General features: G+C 43.8%; 1 protein-coding gene across 4 annotated transcripts in view; it reads right to left on the bottom strand.

Moving 5' to 3' along the window:
* RIOK3 (RIO kinase 3) overlaps positions 1–17487 on the bottom strand; it is a 71852-nt gene that overhangs the window by 43103 nt on the left and 11262 nt on the right. The window contains exons 1-2 of one of the 4 annotated variants that reach the window (XM_033933878.1): positions 10452–10610; positions 872–990 (exon numbers count right to left, since the gene is read on the bottom strand). In XM_033933878.1, the coding sequence (XP_033789769.1) occupies positions 872–990; positions 10452–10601 (269 nt within the window). In that variant the 5' untranslated portion in view covers positions 10602–10610. Of the gene's footprint in view, positions 1–871; positions 991–5895; positions 6190–6518; positions 6558–10451; positions 10611–17487 lie in introns of those variants that run through there. The other 3 variants (XM_033933880.1, XM_033933879.1, XM_033933881.1) reach the window with 3 other exon arrangements.

Here is a 17487-nt window from a genome sequence, read left to right on the forward strand (position 1 = left end):
CGCTAAAAAAACAAAACAAAAAAAACCCTCATCCACCCATCTGGAAGCCACAGCAGAATAACTGCTTTTCTTCTAGACCCTATTTTTGTGCTGCGAGGAGGAAGAAGGAAGTGGCAGGAGTTAGGAAATGGTACCGTCTGATAGATCCCTAAAATAGGCAAACATATAGCCTAAATGCCCCCAGGCTCAACTGAACTGGGAAACCCAGAACAGGAGTCAACCAAAAGTTGAAACTAGGAGACTGAAAGACCATTCACCCAGCTGCTGGAGATAGAGCATACTGGAAAACCAAGAAGCTCACCATCTAATATGTCAAGAACTCAGTTTGGCTATCTCCACCTGCTTGTGGATGGACATATCCCATTCATCTCTGGATTTACCTGCTGCTAAGGCAATTATGTTTCCAGCTCCAAAGATTCACAGCCAAGGACTCATCTTGTTAAATACTGGATATGAATAGGTTAATTTACTGTGACTCAACCACACGATGTTCATGAGGGAGGTGGGGATGGGGCATTACCTTTTGCTAAAACAGGATAATCCTTTAAAAATGGTCTGTTGATTAGACCAAAAAAAAAAAATCTAGAAGTTCTAATATTCACCAACTAAACATTGAATCATATTACGGAAAGCATTATATGTAATGCAGTGATTAATCAAATTTGCAGGTAAAATAAAGCTGTGGACATTTACATTTCAGACAGTGGTGCATCTCCTCCCCCACCCATTCCCCCAGTTGCACTGTCTGTATACTGAATAAAAAAAGCTTTCAAAATCTAAGCTGAGCTAAGTTTCAACACCAAAATACTTAGAGCAGAGGGTATTTGTATCAGACTTCTTCCATCACTTATATCCTTTCTACTGAACTTACACCACAGCTTCTGGGAAGATCTTTTCTTCTTCTTGTTGCAATTCCTTTGCCAGTTCTTCACTCATGACATCTGCCAAGGAGCATGGAATTGCTGTACTTGCAGAAACACCCCATGGGCACTGTAAAACAAAAAGTAAAAGATTAGCACTACACAAGATGGATGACTTATAAAGGTCACACTTGCTTGGACTACAATGTAGAGAACAACAGTGACAGAATTATCACCGCTCCCGTCCCCACAGATAACTGCGGGGGAAACAATCCCATGTCATTATTTAGAGTCTATATCAACCTCAGTCCTTCTTCCCCAGCATTTTTCAATGCAAGGCTTGAGGGTCAGTGGTTGTGCACATTCATACTCAGATTCTTCCCTCTCTCCATAAAGAATGACATGGAAATGGTTTCCCGCGGTTAACTGTGGGGATGGAAAGTGATTAATTATGTCACCGTGTTACTCTCTACTACAATGTACTTACTATAAAATGATAGCATCCTCATTCTTCTCAAACTTATCTCTAAAATTTGCTAGCTTGATGCGTTTGTTAGACTGTCTGAGAACACCTATTACATGTAAGTAAGTTTGCCTTCTCCAAGGATAAGCAGGCCAATTGTATTCTCACATACCCTCACATTTCCCCTAAAAATAATTTTTCAGCTATACTAATATTACTGAAAAACCTATGCTCACATGTCAGGCAGGAAGGCACCCATACATACAGGGTGACATTGCTAGGTTTCTTCATAGTATTTATGTTAGCCAGTGTCCACACCAGGCTCCGTCAGATAATGTCACTTAAATATGACAATACTTGATCTGCTGTCCTACCTGTATTCATAAAAAAATAAAGCTAGAACAGGGACTCGAAACGTCAAGGCCTTGAAGTCAATTCACCTTTACTTACACACTTTAATAATAATAAATAAAGCTCCTGCATTCTTAGAAAGGCTTTTAATCCCTTATATCCCTACAAGATTCATAAGAACATAAGAAATGCCTCCGCTGGATCAGACCTGAGGTCCGTCATGCCCAGCAGTCCGCTCACGCGGAAGCCCAACAGGTCCAGGACCTGTGCAGTAATCCTCTATCTATACCCCTCTATCCCCTTTTCCAGCAGGAAATTGTCCAATCCTTTCTTAAACCCCAGTACTGTACTCTGCCCTATAATGTCCTCTGGAAGCGCATTCCAGGTGTCCCACCACACGTTGGGTAAAGAAGAACTTCCTAGCATTCGTTTTGAATCTGTCCCCTTTCAACTTTTCCGAATGCCCTCTTGTTTTTTTATTTTCTGAAAGTTTAAAGAATCTATCCTTCTCTACTCTCTCTATGCCCTTCATGATCTTGTAAGTCTCTATCATATCCCCTCTAAGTCTCCTCTTCTCCAGGGAAAAGAGACCCAGTTTCTCCAATCTCTCAGCGTATGAAAGGTTTTCCATCCCCTTAATCAGACGTGTCGCTCTCCTCTGAACTCTCTCGAGTAACGCCATATCCTTCTTAAGGTACGGTGACCAATATTGGACGCAGTACTCTAGATGCGGACGCACCATTGCCCAGTACAGCGGCAGGATAACTTCTTTCGTTGTGATACCCTTCTTGATTATACCTAGCATTCTATTCGCTCTCTTAGCGGCCGCTGCGCACTGTGCTGTCGGCTTCATTGTCATGTCCACCATTACCCCCAAGTCCCTTTCCTGGGTACTCTCATTCAATAACATCCCTCCCATCGTATAATTGTACCTCAGGTTTCTGCTTCCCACATGCAATACTTTACACTTCTCAACATTGAACTTCATCTGCCATCTCTCTGCCCATTCCACTAGTTTGTCCAAGTCCCTTTGCAATTCTTTGCAGTCCTCCTTTGTCCGAGCTCCACTAAATTTTATTATCTCACACTTTTTATTATCTCACACTTCGTTCCTGTTTCTAGATCATTAATGAATATATTAAAAAGCAGCGGCCCGAGCACCGAGCCCTGTGGAACACCACTTGTGACCTTCCTCCAGTCTGAGTAGTGGCCCTTCACCCCTACCCTCTGTTTCCTACCCTCTAACCAGTTTCTGATCCATCTATGCACGTCTCCGTCCACCCCATGGTTCTTCAGTTTCCGGAGTAGACGTTCATGAGGCACCTTGTCAAAGGCTTTCTGGAAATCTAGGTATATGATGTCTATGGGATCTCCTCTGTCCATCTGTTTGTTAATTCCCTTAAAGAAGTGCAATAAGTTAGTCAGGCACGATCTCCCCCTGCAGAAACCATGTTGGCTGGTTATCAGAAGTTCGTTTTTTCCAAAATGTTCATCAATGTTTTCTTTTATCAGTGCTTCTGCCATTTTCCCCGGAACCAAGGTCAGACTCACTGGTCTGTAGTTTCCCAGGTCACCTCTTGATCCCTTTTTAAAGATGGGCGTAACGTTGGCTATCTTCCAATCCTCCGGGATCACACCTGTTTTCAGAGATAGGTTGCAAATTTGCTGTAGTAGTTCCGCTATTTCCTCCTTTAGTTCCTTCAGAACCCTTGGATGGATTCCACCCGGACCCGGTGATTTGTCAGTTTTTAGTTTTCTATGTGCTTGCGCACATCATCAAGGCTCATTTCCATGGATGTTAACTTTTGTGTTTGATTTCCATTGAAGATTTGCTCAGGTTCCGGTATGTTGGTTGTGTCTTCGCTTGTAAAAACAGACGAAAAGAACATGTTAAGTCTTTCTGCGACCTCTTTCTCTTCCTTCATCGCTCCCTTCCTGTCTCCGTCGTCCAGCGGTCCCACCTCCTCCCTAGCCGGCTGTTTCCCTTTAACATATCTAAAGAACGGTTTGAAATTTCGTGCTTCCCTGGCTAGTCTCTCTTCATACTCTCTTTTGGCTTTTAGAACCACACGGTGACATTCTTTTTGATACTTCCTGTGCTCTTTCCAGTTTCCCTCAGATTTGTCCTTTTTCCATTTTTTGAATGAATTTTTCTTATTGCCTATCACTTCCTTCTATCCACTATTTTAGTTATCCACGCTGGATCTTTTGTTCGACTCTTATTGCACCCTTTTCTGAATCTGGGTATATACAGAATTTGTGCCTCGCTCACAGTGTCCTTGAAAAAGGACCAGGCATGTTCTACCATCTGCCATTTTTTGGAAGTGTTCCCAAGTCTCTTCTTTATCATTCCCCTCATTGCTTCATAGTTTCCCTTCCTGAAGTTAAAAGTTGTCCCTATGGTTCTCTTTCCTTTCAGTATTCCTACTTCCACCTTGAACTTGATCATATTATGATCGCTGTTTCCCAACGGTCTCACTACTTCCACTTCCTTTGCAGGTCCCCTTAGTTCATTTAGGATTAGATCCAGAGTGGCATTTCCTCTCGTCGGTTCTCTAACAAGCTGCTCCATGAAGCAATCTTGCACAGCCTCCAGGAATTCTGTCTCCCTAGCGCATCTTGAGCTTCCAAGACTCCAGTCTATCCCAGGGTAGTTGAAGTCTCCCATAATAACCATGTTACCGCTTTTCCATTCTCGCTTCATCTCGGCTTCCATTTCTTCATCGATATCTCCGGTTTGTCCGGGTGGATGATAGTATAGAGGCCTATCTTTATTTCAGACCCTTTCCTTCCTGGTATTTTAACCCATAGCGATTCTAGCTTGTTGGCCGTCTCTGCTGTGTCCATTCTTGTCGATTGTATGCTTTCTTTTATGTACAGTGCTTTCCACCGCCTTTCTGTCCTGACCTGTCCTGGCGATAAGAGCTTGTACCCCGGCAGTGCTGTATCCCATTTGCTTTCCTCATTCCACCATGTTTCAGAGATTCCAATGATGTCTATGTCCTCTGCAATGGCCATGGCTTCTAATTCCCCCATTTTGTTTCTTAGGCTCCTTGCATTAGTATATATGCAATTTAGCTCCTGAAATTTTGTTGCCTTCATTTCCTTTCCCTGTGCTTTGGTCTTTAGATTCTTCTCTTTGGCTACAATCTTTCTAACCTCCTCTTCTGGGTTAGTCAACTCCTGTAATTTGTCCCTTGTTTCTTCCCAGCCTTTTTTCCACTTAGTATCTTCACTGGATACCTTCTTCCGAATCATCGACACTTGGTCGACTGTCGGCTTTCCCCTTCTCCTCTTAGTTCCTTCTGTAAGACTCATTAATTCAAGGAGAGATACGATTTTCTCCGTCACAGCCCCTCAAATCTGGAATTCGCTCCCAATTTTTGCAATTATTTAAGTAAAGTTTACTTAATAATTGCAAAAAAAAAGAATGTGAGCCAATAAGGAATGAAAACACAGGTATTCCCACCGATATTGAACACTACTAAGGGTGGAGGAGGTGTACCTGAGGCCACATTTTGTTACATTTGAAATATATGAGAGTATGTTTAACAATTTGTAATTCTACGAGGGGAACGCTGGATATTTTGGAGGCTGAGTAAAGTATTGGAGAGTTGATCGTAAAAGCAACCATAGAGCGTTAAAACACCAAAAAGACACGACAAGGAACCAAATAACCCGAGCTCCACCCCGGGTTGCCCGATGACTCCGGAGCCCCGCCCACAAAGCAAGAGTCCACGAGACCATTACGCCCCTCCGGCCTTTCAATGTCATCATCTGGTGCGTCAGCAGGAAAAAAAAAAAAGGTCAGAAGGAAAAGAGAGCAATAAAGGGGTTTTAAGGCTGTATGGTAGAGATCTGCGATGCCCGCGGGACCCTCGGAGTTGTTGTGTTGAGGGGGGGGGGAGGGGAAGAGAGAGAGAGAGACACACACACACAAACCATCAGTCTCATTTGTTTCCTAAAGGAAAATAAATACCACATTTATAACAATAAAATTAAGTGTTCATCCATCTAGATGAACAAGACTCCCTCCCGCGTTACAGTCCGAGAAATACCTCTCCCCTAATCTTCCACATTAGGCAGGTCTACAGAAAATCCCCCCATTTCCCCGGTGAAATAGTATCAAGAGACAGCGCACATCTACTCTGAGAATACCAGCACCTTCCCCTAAGAGAGCAGCAGCCTTCATCCCTGGCCATTCCGCCCCCCCGCACCCACCTTCTGCTGCCAGCCAGGCTCAGCTATGGGCGCTGGAGGCCCTGCGATCTCCACTGGATCCATTGGGTGACGCAGCACGGGAGAGAGACGAAAAATAGCGCCGCTGCTAATCCTCTCGCAGACAATGCCGCCGCAGAGACGCTTCACTAGCCACCGAGCCGGAAACAAAGAGAGACACCGGGCACCACCACCGGATTAGAGAAAGGAAAGACGCGGAGAGTTACTAGTAAGGATATGGGCGGCGGTAATACTAGTAGCAGCGCAATCCCAAACAGAAATCCTCTCGTCTCTGTACAAGTTGCAAGAGCGAAGTGCAGCCGGCCGAGGGTTAATATTAGGCCGGGGAACGCGGAGCATACTGGGAGAAAAATCTGGACGTCATCATGACATCGAAGACGTGAGTCACTGGATTAGGAAGAGAGGAATGCGAAAAAAGAAAAAAAAAAAAAAAAAAGTAGGGTTAGGATCATTAGACGTCCCAGATTTTAAATAGTGTTCCCCCGATTACAATCCCCTTCCTGTCCCCTTTTCCCCTGGGAACACAACTGCACACTTTCCCCGCTCCTGCAGCATCTTTTGTGGGGAATAACCCCGAAGTACAGAAGGGAATAAATTGTAATTACGGAGTGTGGCAACAAGATTTCCATATGATGACTGGAACAAAACTAAGAGATACACAAAAGACGCTGCTGCCCCTCACGCAGGCTTTTTACATTTTTACTTCTTCCTCCCAAGAGTGTCCCCACCACCATTTTAGCGGGGAACGTCATGTTCCTAGTTGCCCTGTAATTGGTTATGTAATGACTTTAGCTCTTCCTAACAGTTTAGTCTTTTCTGCTTTGGAGTGAAATGGCTCTCCCTAGCAAACATGAGACCCAGATCACTGTCACGGAGAAATTGAGTCTCCCTTAGGAATTCTTTTAGTCTATAAACCTGCCATATTTCTCTGACCCAGCCTGTAACTCAGAGAACACGTTTCTCAGGCAACAAGAGTGTGGACGGGCTTACTCTAATCCAGAGGAATATAAATAAATTGGTTTGAAGGAAACTACTTTCCTGAGAATCAATAAAGATGTTACCGCTATTAGAGGTAAAATGTCTCAGTACCACAAAAGCTAATAAAGTGTAATGATTTACCACCCTTTTATCAAGCTGCACTAGAGGCTTTTAGCACGGGCTGGCAAACTAGGTGCTCCGACACAGGAATTCTCTCCCCCTTTTGCAAAGCTGTACTAGTGGCTGCTGCTGCGGTAATCACTCTGACATTCATAGGGAATTAATGGATGATGGAAAGTTTGCCACAGAGTGGTGTTCTTTGTAAAAGAGCTCTCTGAGCATTGGAGCATGTATTGCGTTGGCTTGTGCTAAAAAAATCTCTAGCATAGCTTGATAAAAGGGGCCCTTAATAAATGGCACTTAAATAGATTAAATGCTTTAATATGTGTTCAAAATGTTTAAAAGCTGAATAAATTGTTAATTCAAATACATTAAAGGTGTCTTCTAAACCTCTTACTGGATCCAGTGTTATTACAAAAACTAATGTATAGATTTTCCTATAACAAATTTATGCTTTTTTTTTAAATTACAACTTGAAAACCACCTAATCAAGGACGTCAATCAGATAAGTACCATGTTTCCCTGAAAATAAGCCCTAGCATGATTTTCAGGGTAGGTCTTAATATAAGCCCTACCCCCAAAACAAGCCCTAGTCGGTATTCACCGGCAGTGCTTCCACCGCCCCCTGCTGCTGCACAGCCATCCTTCCCTCCCATCTGAACCGCCGACCGCAAGCGAGCCCTACATACCGGTACCTCCCTCCAAATCAGTGTCGGGCCGGCAGCACTCTAAACAGGCTGCTTCGGCCTTGTCCTCCAGTGAATTCCCTCTGACACGTCACTCAGACACGGCAGAGAGCGGATTTGGAGGGAGGTACCGGTATTTAGGGCTTGCTCACGGTCAGCGGTTCGGATGGCTGCGTGACAGCGTTCTGCTGCACAAGGGATGGGAGAGAGGAAAGGATAGAAGTTGGGCAAGGGTTCTGCTGCACAGGGAGGGGCGGGAGAGAAAGGAAAGAGGAAGAATAGGGGTGCAGGAGAGGAAGGGAGAGATGATCTTCCACATACCCCGAAAATAAGACCGTGTGTTTTCTGGGCCCCAAAATAATATGACACTGTCATTTTCAGGGAAAAAACCCAGTACTTTTACAATTCTCTTTTATATCTCAAAATTTAATTAACACAAGATCTTGACATTTTATATAATGTGTTTCCTTATTTTCCCTGATACTGATTTATGGATTTAAATCTCCTGTTTCCTTCTCTCCTTATTTTCCCTTACAGAAATTTAGAATTTCTCTTTAAGTACAGGTATTGTATGTTTTGTGTTGTTTGAGGGCCAGATGCACAAAGCTCAGTCAACCTTGTAAAAATACCAGATTGAGAACGATTTACTTTTACCAGGCAATGCTCACACAAATAGCATGCACAATATGCATTCTATTTCTGCGGAGAAGCCTGGTAAAAGAGGGGAGCAACTGTGCCTGCCACCCACTCAGAAAAGCAATGCTTATCGCATTGCTCTTCTGAGCAGGTGTCAGGCACAACTCCTCCCCACCTCCCATCAGCTTAATTTTTCATCCTGCAGTTGATTGCGGTTCCAGGTGCGGCTGTTGTGCGGGAGCCACAATCACCTGAGCGGCAGGAGAATCCTTAAACAGCTGAGTAGTAGGGCAAGTCCTGAAGCCGGTGGCTTTGATGCAAGGCTGGATTAAAAGGTAGGCCCAGTAGGCATGTGCCTCGGCACCGAGGAAGTTGGGGGGGGGGGGCATGCGCTGTTAGCTTTGTACTCGCTATCTATAGAGGAGGATATTTCCCCTCTCCCAACATGCTGCTGTTGTGGCAGCTTAAGCAAAGATAAAGACTTTGTGAATCGTTCAAGTTCGCAGCTGCCAGCCCTGCCCCCTCTGACATCATTTCCTATTCAGGAGCAGGGCAGGCAGCTGCAAACTTGAACAAGCCATTAAGTCTTTTTCTTTGTTTTTGCTACTACACACAGACGGCAGCACTGCCCCCTCTGACATCATTTCCTATTCAGGAGCAGGACAGGCAGCTGCAAACTTGAACAAGCCATTAAGTCTTTTTCTTTGTTTTTGCTACTACACACAGACGGCAGCAGTTGTGGGGTGGAGAGAACAGAGGGGATAGACACCAGATGGAGGGGGAGAGGGAACAGACACTGGATAGAAAAGGGGAAGAGGGAGTAGACACTGGATGACATGGGGGGAGAGATAAGGCAGATGCTGCATGAGGGTGAGGAGAAGGGACACCAGATGGACAGGGGAGGGGGAACAAACACTGAATAGAAAAGGGGAAGAGGGAGGCAGATGCTGGATAACATGGGAGGAGGCAGACTCTGGCTGGGGCAATGGGAAGGAGGGAGAAAGAAATGCTGGGCAAGGAGAGAAGAGAATATAAATGATGGACTTTGGGGAAGGAAGGAGAGATGTTGGATATTGGGGTAGGAGTAGGGAAGAACATCAGGAAAAAGGGAGCTGAACTGGATGGGGGGGGGGGAAGAGGAGAGATGGACCATGGTGGGGGAGGCAAAAGAGATGGGCCAGGAAGATGATGGAGGAGAGGGGGGAGATGCTGGGCTACAAGAGTGAAGGGATGAGAAATACTGGAAATGGTGGAATTAAGTGGGAGAGATCAAGGGGAGGGATAGCAAGGAGATGAGTGAGGAGGATAGTGAGAACAGAGGTAGAAATGTGAAAATGAGGTGCAGATGAAAGGTAGCAGGGGGGCTAGGAGGCTAGGGAAGGAGTGAGATAGGTAATCGCAATGCTACAGCATGAGAAGACATGAAAGTTGAAAAATAAAAAGAAAGGTGAGAAAGAGGATGAAATTTGAGTGAACAGGGCAAAAAAATAAAAAAGTAGGAAAAATCTCAATGGGAACGATCAATATAATAGAGAGAGGTGTAGTGAGGGAATGAAACAAGACAGAAGAGATAAGAAAAGCCAAATGCATAGCAGGCATAGGAAAGAAAATTAGCAAAGACACAGAAAAGAAACTGGGACCAAAATGATGAAAAACCAAAATGTCCAGGCAACAAAGGTAGAAAAAAGGTATTTTAGGTGAGATAGTTTCCTGAAATTGTGGACCCAGGCAGGCTCCCCGAAGCCCTGGGGAACCTGAAGGAGGCAAAGCCCAAAGCTCCCACCCCCTCCCCCAGTGTACTGCGGTCACAGATCTGGTGCAACCAAGGTACACTTTTGACAGATTAGGGGCTGGGGAGCCCAACCCAAATAATTTTTAATCAAATCAAGGGGTTTTGAAGCAGAAATAAATCTTTGAAAAAAAGATTGTTTAAAATCCAAGATGGCCGTCACCACTGAATTTGTGCCCAAAACAGCAAAAATAAACAAAAAATAAAAAATGGGTCTGGGGAGTTGGAGGACCTGAACCCTACCCTCAGAAACTGTGAAAAATTTAATTTTAAAACGTTTAAGAAGCCACCCCCGAAGTTCTCATAGGAAATAATGGAGGGTTACTCACAGTCACTAAAGTGCCTTGCCTGTCAGCTTTTTCACACAGCAGCTTCATGGAGAAAAGTATTTTCTGCCTCAGAATAGCTCCAAATGGACCAAACTTGAAGATCTTCGGACTGCCAGTCAGCCAGACACCGACTATAACCTCCATCCTCATGGATCCTTACCACACAATTAGGAGCAGGAAATGCAGTCGGCGGGCAAGCGAACTCCCAGGGGAATGGATCCCGAGTCCAAGAAGGGTGGCACACAACAGGATGGCTCCACAGATCCACCAAAGTTTCTCTATGAAGCAACAGTCCAGTTCCATGGACTGCATCCTTTCCTCCAACAGGGGGCCACTGGAAAAGGTCTCAAGGCACTGAAGCCACAGAAAAAAATGAACTTTGAGCAAAAAAAATAAGAAAAAGAAGCAGAGCAATTCAAAAGACTTCACGGATTGCTTCCAGAAATTGAAACTGGATATGGCTCTAGCTCTCAGTCTAAGGTGGAGGAGCCCCATGTACTCAGAAAAGTGTTGGATATCTTCAACTCCCGGACTGCTAGTTCTGTTTGAACACCTAGCGTATGGAATCTGGAAGGGACATAACAGGATATGATCTTTAACATAAAACACCACTCCCCTCCTTTTCTTCTTACCCTGTCTTTCCTGAACAGATTATAGCCTGGTATAAATATATCCCAGACATGGTTCTCCGCGAAACCTCATCTCTGTAATCGCCACTAAATTCAAATCAGCCTCTTCCATCACAGCCTCTAGATCCAGTACCTTATTTACCATACTACAGGCATGAGTATATACTGCTTTCTGGACATCACACCTTTTTCCCATTTCTGTAGAAGTATTTAATGTTTCACTTACCTGAGGGTTTATACTTACCTGGGGGCTTTGATCATCAAGTCCCATTGACTCTAGTGTAAACTCTTCAGCTGTTTAGCTCGTCTGCAGCTGAAAACACTTCTTCCTTTCTTTGACAGATGCACACCATCTCTGTTCAGCAGTCCTTGGAAAAGTATCCCATGGTCCAGAAAGCCAAAGTACTCTCAACAGCATCCATGCAGCCATGCATTCATCTCCAGGATCTGTGGTTCTATGCCATGGCCTTTACCTTTGACAGGGAGGATTGACAAGAATACATCCTGTGCACCTGTCTGCTTCACCATCTCTCCCAGAACCATGAAGTCACGATACATTTGGAAGGATACCTAGAAGCATCATTTGTGCCAACATGGATGAGCAGCATTAGATAACAATCAGAATTGGGAAAGGGGTAATTTTACACATGATGATTTTATAAGCACTTATACTGCCTTTAGAAAGTAGGGCAATATATTTGTTTATGAGCATTGAGGAGATAATTCTATAAATATGCACCAGAGGACACCTGATAGGAGCCTATTCCTCTAATTCTATTAACTTGTATGCATAATTTTACACTTAGGGGTTCTTTTACTAAGGTGTGCTAATTAATTAGTGTACATTAAATGTGAAGAAGCCCTTAGGTATACAATGGGCTGAATAGCATTTAGTGCATCTAAATCCATTAGTGTACCTTAGTAAGAGACCCTATAGGAATAAGACCCTAGGAATTATTTAAAAAGGGATGGTTAACAAGACTTAAGATATTATAATGCCTCTGTATCGCTCCATGGTGTGACCTCACTTGGAGTACTTCGTTCAATTCTGGTCTCCTTATCTCAAGAAAGATATAGCAGCACTAGAAAAGGTTCGAAGAAGAGCGATCAAGAAGATAAAGGGGATGGAACTCCTCTCATATGAGGAAAGACTAAAAAGGTTAGGGCTTTTCAGCTTGGAAAAGAGACAGCTGAGGGGAGATATGATTGAAGTCTACAAAATCCTGAGTGGAGTAGAACGGGTACAAGTGGATCGATTTTTCACTCCGTCAAAAATTACAAAGACTAGGGGACACTCGATGAAACTGCAGGGAAATACTTTTAAAACCAATAGGAGGAAATATTTTTTCACTCAGAGAATAGTTAAGCTCTGGAACGTGTTGCCAGAGGTTGTGGTAAAAGCGGATAGTGTAGCTGTTTTTAAGAAAGGTATGGACAAATTCCATAGTCTGTTATTAAGACATGGGAGAAACCTCTACTTGCCCTGGATCAGTAGCATGGAATGTTGCTAATCTTGGTGGCCAGGTAATAGTGACCTGGATTGGCCACCATGAGAACAGGCTACTGGGCTTTTTGGACCACTGTGCTGACCCAGTAAGGCTATTCTTATGTTCTTATAATATGTCAAATTGCATACACAAGTTATAGAATAGTATCACTTTTGCATGTACCTTAATATGTTAATTAGTTGCTAATTGTCATTAATTACCAATTCTTGGCTATAATTGGTACTAAATTAGCAGTTACTTGCATAACTTCCATTAGTCATTCTACAAATTACATGTGTAAAATCTATCGTATAATAGATACAAGGGATGTAGATCTGGGAGGGGCATGGCCTGGATAGAACATGGCTAACACTTACTCGCACATCTAAAAAAATACTAGCATTTACACATCTAGCTGCCTACAGTTTAGCACTAGCATTTATACTAGCCATTAAGCTAGCGTAAGTTCTTGCGCCTAAAGTCTAGTGTATAAATGCGGACTTACACTAATATTCCATAATGGCAATTATGCATGCAAGTGCTAATACAGGTGATCAATACAGAATTACCCCCTATGGTGTAGATTCAAGAAATGGTGGCAAAAATTAGGCATCCAGAATATGGATGCTCTAATCAATTATATAACTGCAATTGCCATTATGGAATTGAGTGTGTCAGTGTGCATATGCCTAACTTTACGAATGAGCACTTACACCATGTCAAAAGCTGGTGTAAATGGTTGTACCTTGCATGCTACGTGATAGTATTCTATAACTTATGCACAACTGCAAGATGCGTCCATGACTTACTCTTATGCACACCCCTTTTATAACTGCATTTAGGCACTAAGTTTACAGGATAGTGCCTAAGTAAAGTAACACACATAACTATAAATTAGTGCCAGCTAGCACCAATTACTGCCACTTCTTTGAGGGGGTAAACAGCCAGGTGGATAGAGGGGAATCCATAGACATCATTTACCTTGACTTCCAAGAAGCCTTCGACAAGGTACCGCACGAAAGACTGCTAAGGAAGCTATGGAACCACGGGGTGCAAGGGGTGGTCCACCAATGGATCAAAAACTGGCTGGCAGACAGGAAACAGAGGGTTGGAGTGAAGGGTCATTACTCAGATTGGCAATGGGTCACAAGCGGAGTTCCGCAGGGGTCGGTGCTGGGACCGCTCCTGTTCAATATATTTATTAACGACCTGGAGGCGGGAACAAAATGTGAGGTTATTAAATTTGCGGATGACACCAAACTATACAGCAGGGTCAAAACCATGGAGGACTGCGAAGACCTCCAAAAAGATTTGACAACGCTGGAAGAGTGGGCCAAAAAGTGGCAGATGAGCTTCAACATAGGGAAATGCAAGGTCATGCATGTTGGGAAAAAGAACCCAATGTTCACTTACAAAATGGGGGGATTACCGCTAGGGGTGAGCAACCTTGAAAGAGACCTGGGAGTGATGGTAGACACAACATTGAAGACGTCGGCGCAGTGCGCCACAGCCTCAAGGAAAGCAAACAAAATGTTAGGAATCATTAAGAAGGGTATCACGACCAGGACGAAGGAAGTCATCCTGCCACTATATCGTGCAATGGTGCGCCTGCACCTGGAGTACTGTGTCAAGTACTGGTCGCCATACCTCAAGAAAGACATGGCGGTACTTGAGAGAGTCCAGAGAAGAGCAACTAAGCTAATAAAGGGTATGGGGGACCTCTCATATACTGACAGACTGAAAAAGCTGGGGCTTTTCTCCCTGGAAAAGCGACGACTCAGGGGAGACATGATAGAAACCTTCAAGATCATGAAGGGCATAGAAAAAGTGGACAGGGACAGATTTTTCAAACTAAGGGGAACCACAAGTACAAGGGGACACTCAGAGAAATTGAAAGGGGAGAGGTTTAGAACAAACGCCAGGAAGTTCTTTTTTACCCAGAGGGTGGTGGATACATGGAACGCGCTACCGGAAGATGTGATAAGCAGGAGCACGCTACAGGGCTTCAAAGAAGGTCTGGACAGGTACCTGGAGGACAAAGGGATTGAGGGGTACAGATAGGAGTAGAGGTAAGGTTATAGGGACAGGATTATTAGAGGTAAATTATAAAATTAGTCAGAAATCTCTGTTCAGGCAGTGGGCCTGATGGGCCGCCGCGGGAGCGGACCGCTGGGCGAGATGGACCTCTGGTCTGCCTCAGCGGAGGCAACTTCTTATGTTCTTAAGGGTTACTATTGGTACTTAAGTCCAATTTTTGCCTAATTTTAATAATTAAGTTAGGCACGCAACTGGCACTATTCTATAACTTGTGTGTGAAAATTTATGCACTAGTCAGAAATCTGAGTAAGCACCTTTACAGACTCCAGAGATATGTGTATGAGCACATATGCCAGCCACAGAGTTGGTATAATGTATGTGCCTAGTTGTGAAATATACACATGTAGCATAATATTCTACAGCATAAGTTCTAAGCACAAATGTGCACCCCACTCACGCTGTGTCTGGATCCTGCAAACCACACTCTGTTGAAGATATGCATGTAGTTATGGAAAACGTGACCATTTATTTTTTTCATCAAAAGGGGACAAATATTAATTGGCTGGCCCAGAACTTCCTCTCCGACGTCAAAATTGAAGTCGGGAAGAAGGCAAGAAGCAGCGGCAGCAGATCGGGGTTTGAATCAGTGCGGCAGGGAGGCAGGCTGTGGTGGTACATGGGCGGGCGGGTGGGGGGTTTGAATCCACAAGGGGGGGATGAATCAGGCACTGGAGGGAGGGAAGGAGGCAGGCAGGCAGGCTTCGGGGAAGGGACAAAGGCAAGAGAAGACATAGGAAGAAGCAGCAGCGGCGGACCAGGGTTTGAATCGGCGCAGCAGGGAGGGAAAGTAATCGCCCATCCTGGTGTCCCTGCACACAACTTCGGGACGCTGTCCCTGAAAACGGAACATTTCGGTGTCCCGAAGCGGTGGGTCGGGACAACGGGACAGTTGGTCCGAAAACGGGACACTTCGGTTGAAATCGGGACGTATGGTCACCTTAGTTATGGAGTAGCATGTAGGCACATATCCAGTATTTACATGTATGTGTGCACAAATTCATGCATATATGCTGGTATTCATAAGAACATAAGAATAGCCTCACTGGGTCATACCAATGGTCCATCAAGCCCAGTAGCCCGTTCCCATGGTAGCCAATCCAGGTCACCAGTACCTGGCTAAAACCCAAGGTGTAGCAAAATTCTATGCTACTGATACAGGGCAAGCAGTGGCTTCCCCCGTGTCTTTCTCAATAACAGACTATGGACTTTTCCTCCAGGAACTTCTCCAAACCTTTCTTAAAACCAACTACGCTATGCGCTCTTACCACAACCTCTGGCAACGCATTCCAGAGCTTAACTATTCTCTGAGTGAAAAAAAATTTCTTCCAATTGGTTTTAAAAGTATTTCCCTGTAACTTCATCAAGTGTCCCCTAGTTTTTGTAATTTTTGATGGAGTGAAAAATCGATCCACTTGTACCCATTCTACTCCACTCAGGATTCTGATCATTTACACACACAATTAAGGGATAAATGTTAGCAACTACTTTATAGAATCAAACCCTGAATGCCTAGGCACCCTTTTATAACATTATGCTTATTCTGATTTAATTAAAGGTGCTATAATTTAAGGGTTTTCTCAAGGGTTAATATGGCTGCTAGAGCTTAGATCATGAAACTGTTTATTTTTCAGGACTGTGCCTTATTCAGGCTTACTTGCCTACCGACAAACAGTACAACCATGTGGATTGCTGATTGTGAAGTGATGGGAATCTCTGGAAAAGCAAAGAACTGGTTCAAAGAATTCCTAACAAACAGATCCTATCAAGTAATCAGCAATGGTAATTATTCCAAACCATGGAAAAACCCTTCAGGCGTGCCTCAAGGTTTCCCACTATCTCCCACCCTTTTCAATATTTATATCGCCTCCTTAAGTCACCTCCTACAAAAACTAAATTTAATACACTACATTTACGCAGATGACATATCCATTCTAATCCCCTTAAATGACATCACAAAAGAAATTGTAGACAAGCTCTCAAACGTAATGACCGAAATCGATAAATGGACCATTAATTTCAAACTAAAACTAAACGCAGAAAAAACAAAGGTCTTTCTGGCTAGCCCTAATGACAAAATTACAAGAACATCGATAAAAATAAACAATCACGAGTACCCAATTTCCAAAAACATAAAAATACTCGGTATCACTCTAGACACACACCTAACTATGATTGACCACACAAACGCACTAGTGAAAAAATGCTTCTACACGCTATGGAAACTAAGGACCATAAAAAAATACTTTGACCCAACATCATTCAGGTTGTTGGTACAGGCACTGATATTATCCATCCTTGACTACTGCAACATCATCTACCTGGGCATACCACAAAAAACAATAAAAAAACTGAGATTATTACAAAACACCGCCGTTCGACTAATCTTCGGACTAAGAAAAAACGACCACATCAGCCCCTACTATAAAAAGTTGCATTGGCTTCCAATTGAAGCACGAATACTATTCAAATTTGCCTGCACCTGTTTCAGACAAGCCTGGGGACTAGCACCTTCATACCTACAAACTCACTTCACCCTTCACAACCCCACACGAGCGACCAGAAACAAAAACATCTTTGCATACCCAAAGATTACTGGCTGCAGATACAAATCATTCCTGGATAGAACCTTTAAGTTCCAAGCAAACAGACAGCAAGTCTGGCTGAAAAACTACATAAACAAACCCAATCTGTCTTACAGTGCATTCCGCAAATCAATCAAAACCGCCCTATTCGCAAAATTCACTGACTAAAATTATCCCCTCCCTCTTTAGGACTCCCCTCCCTGAAAATGCCTTTCTTTCTCTCCCGCAAGAAGCTCCTCAT

This window comes from Geotrypetes seraphini, chromosome 2 (assembly GCF_902459505.1).
Source record: "Geotrypetes seraphini chromosome 2, aGeoSer1.1, whole genome shotgun sequence".
NCBI classification, from domain to species: Eukaryota; Metazoa; Chordata; class Amphibia; order Gymnophiona; family Dermophiidae; genus Geotrypetes; species Geotrypetes seraphini.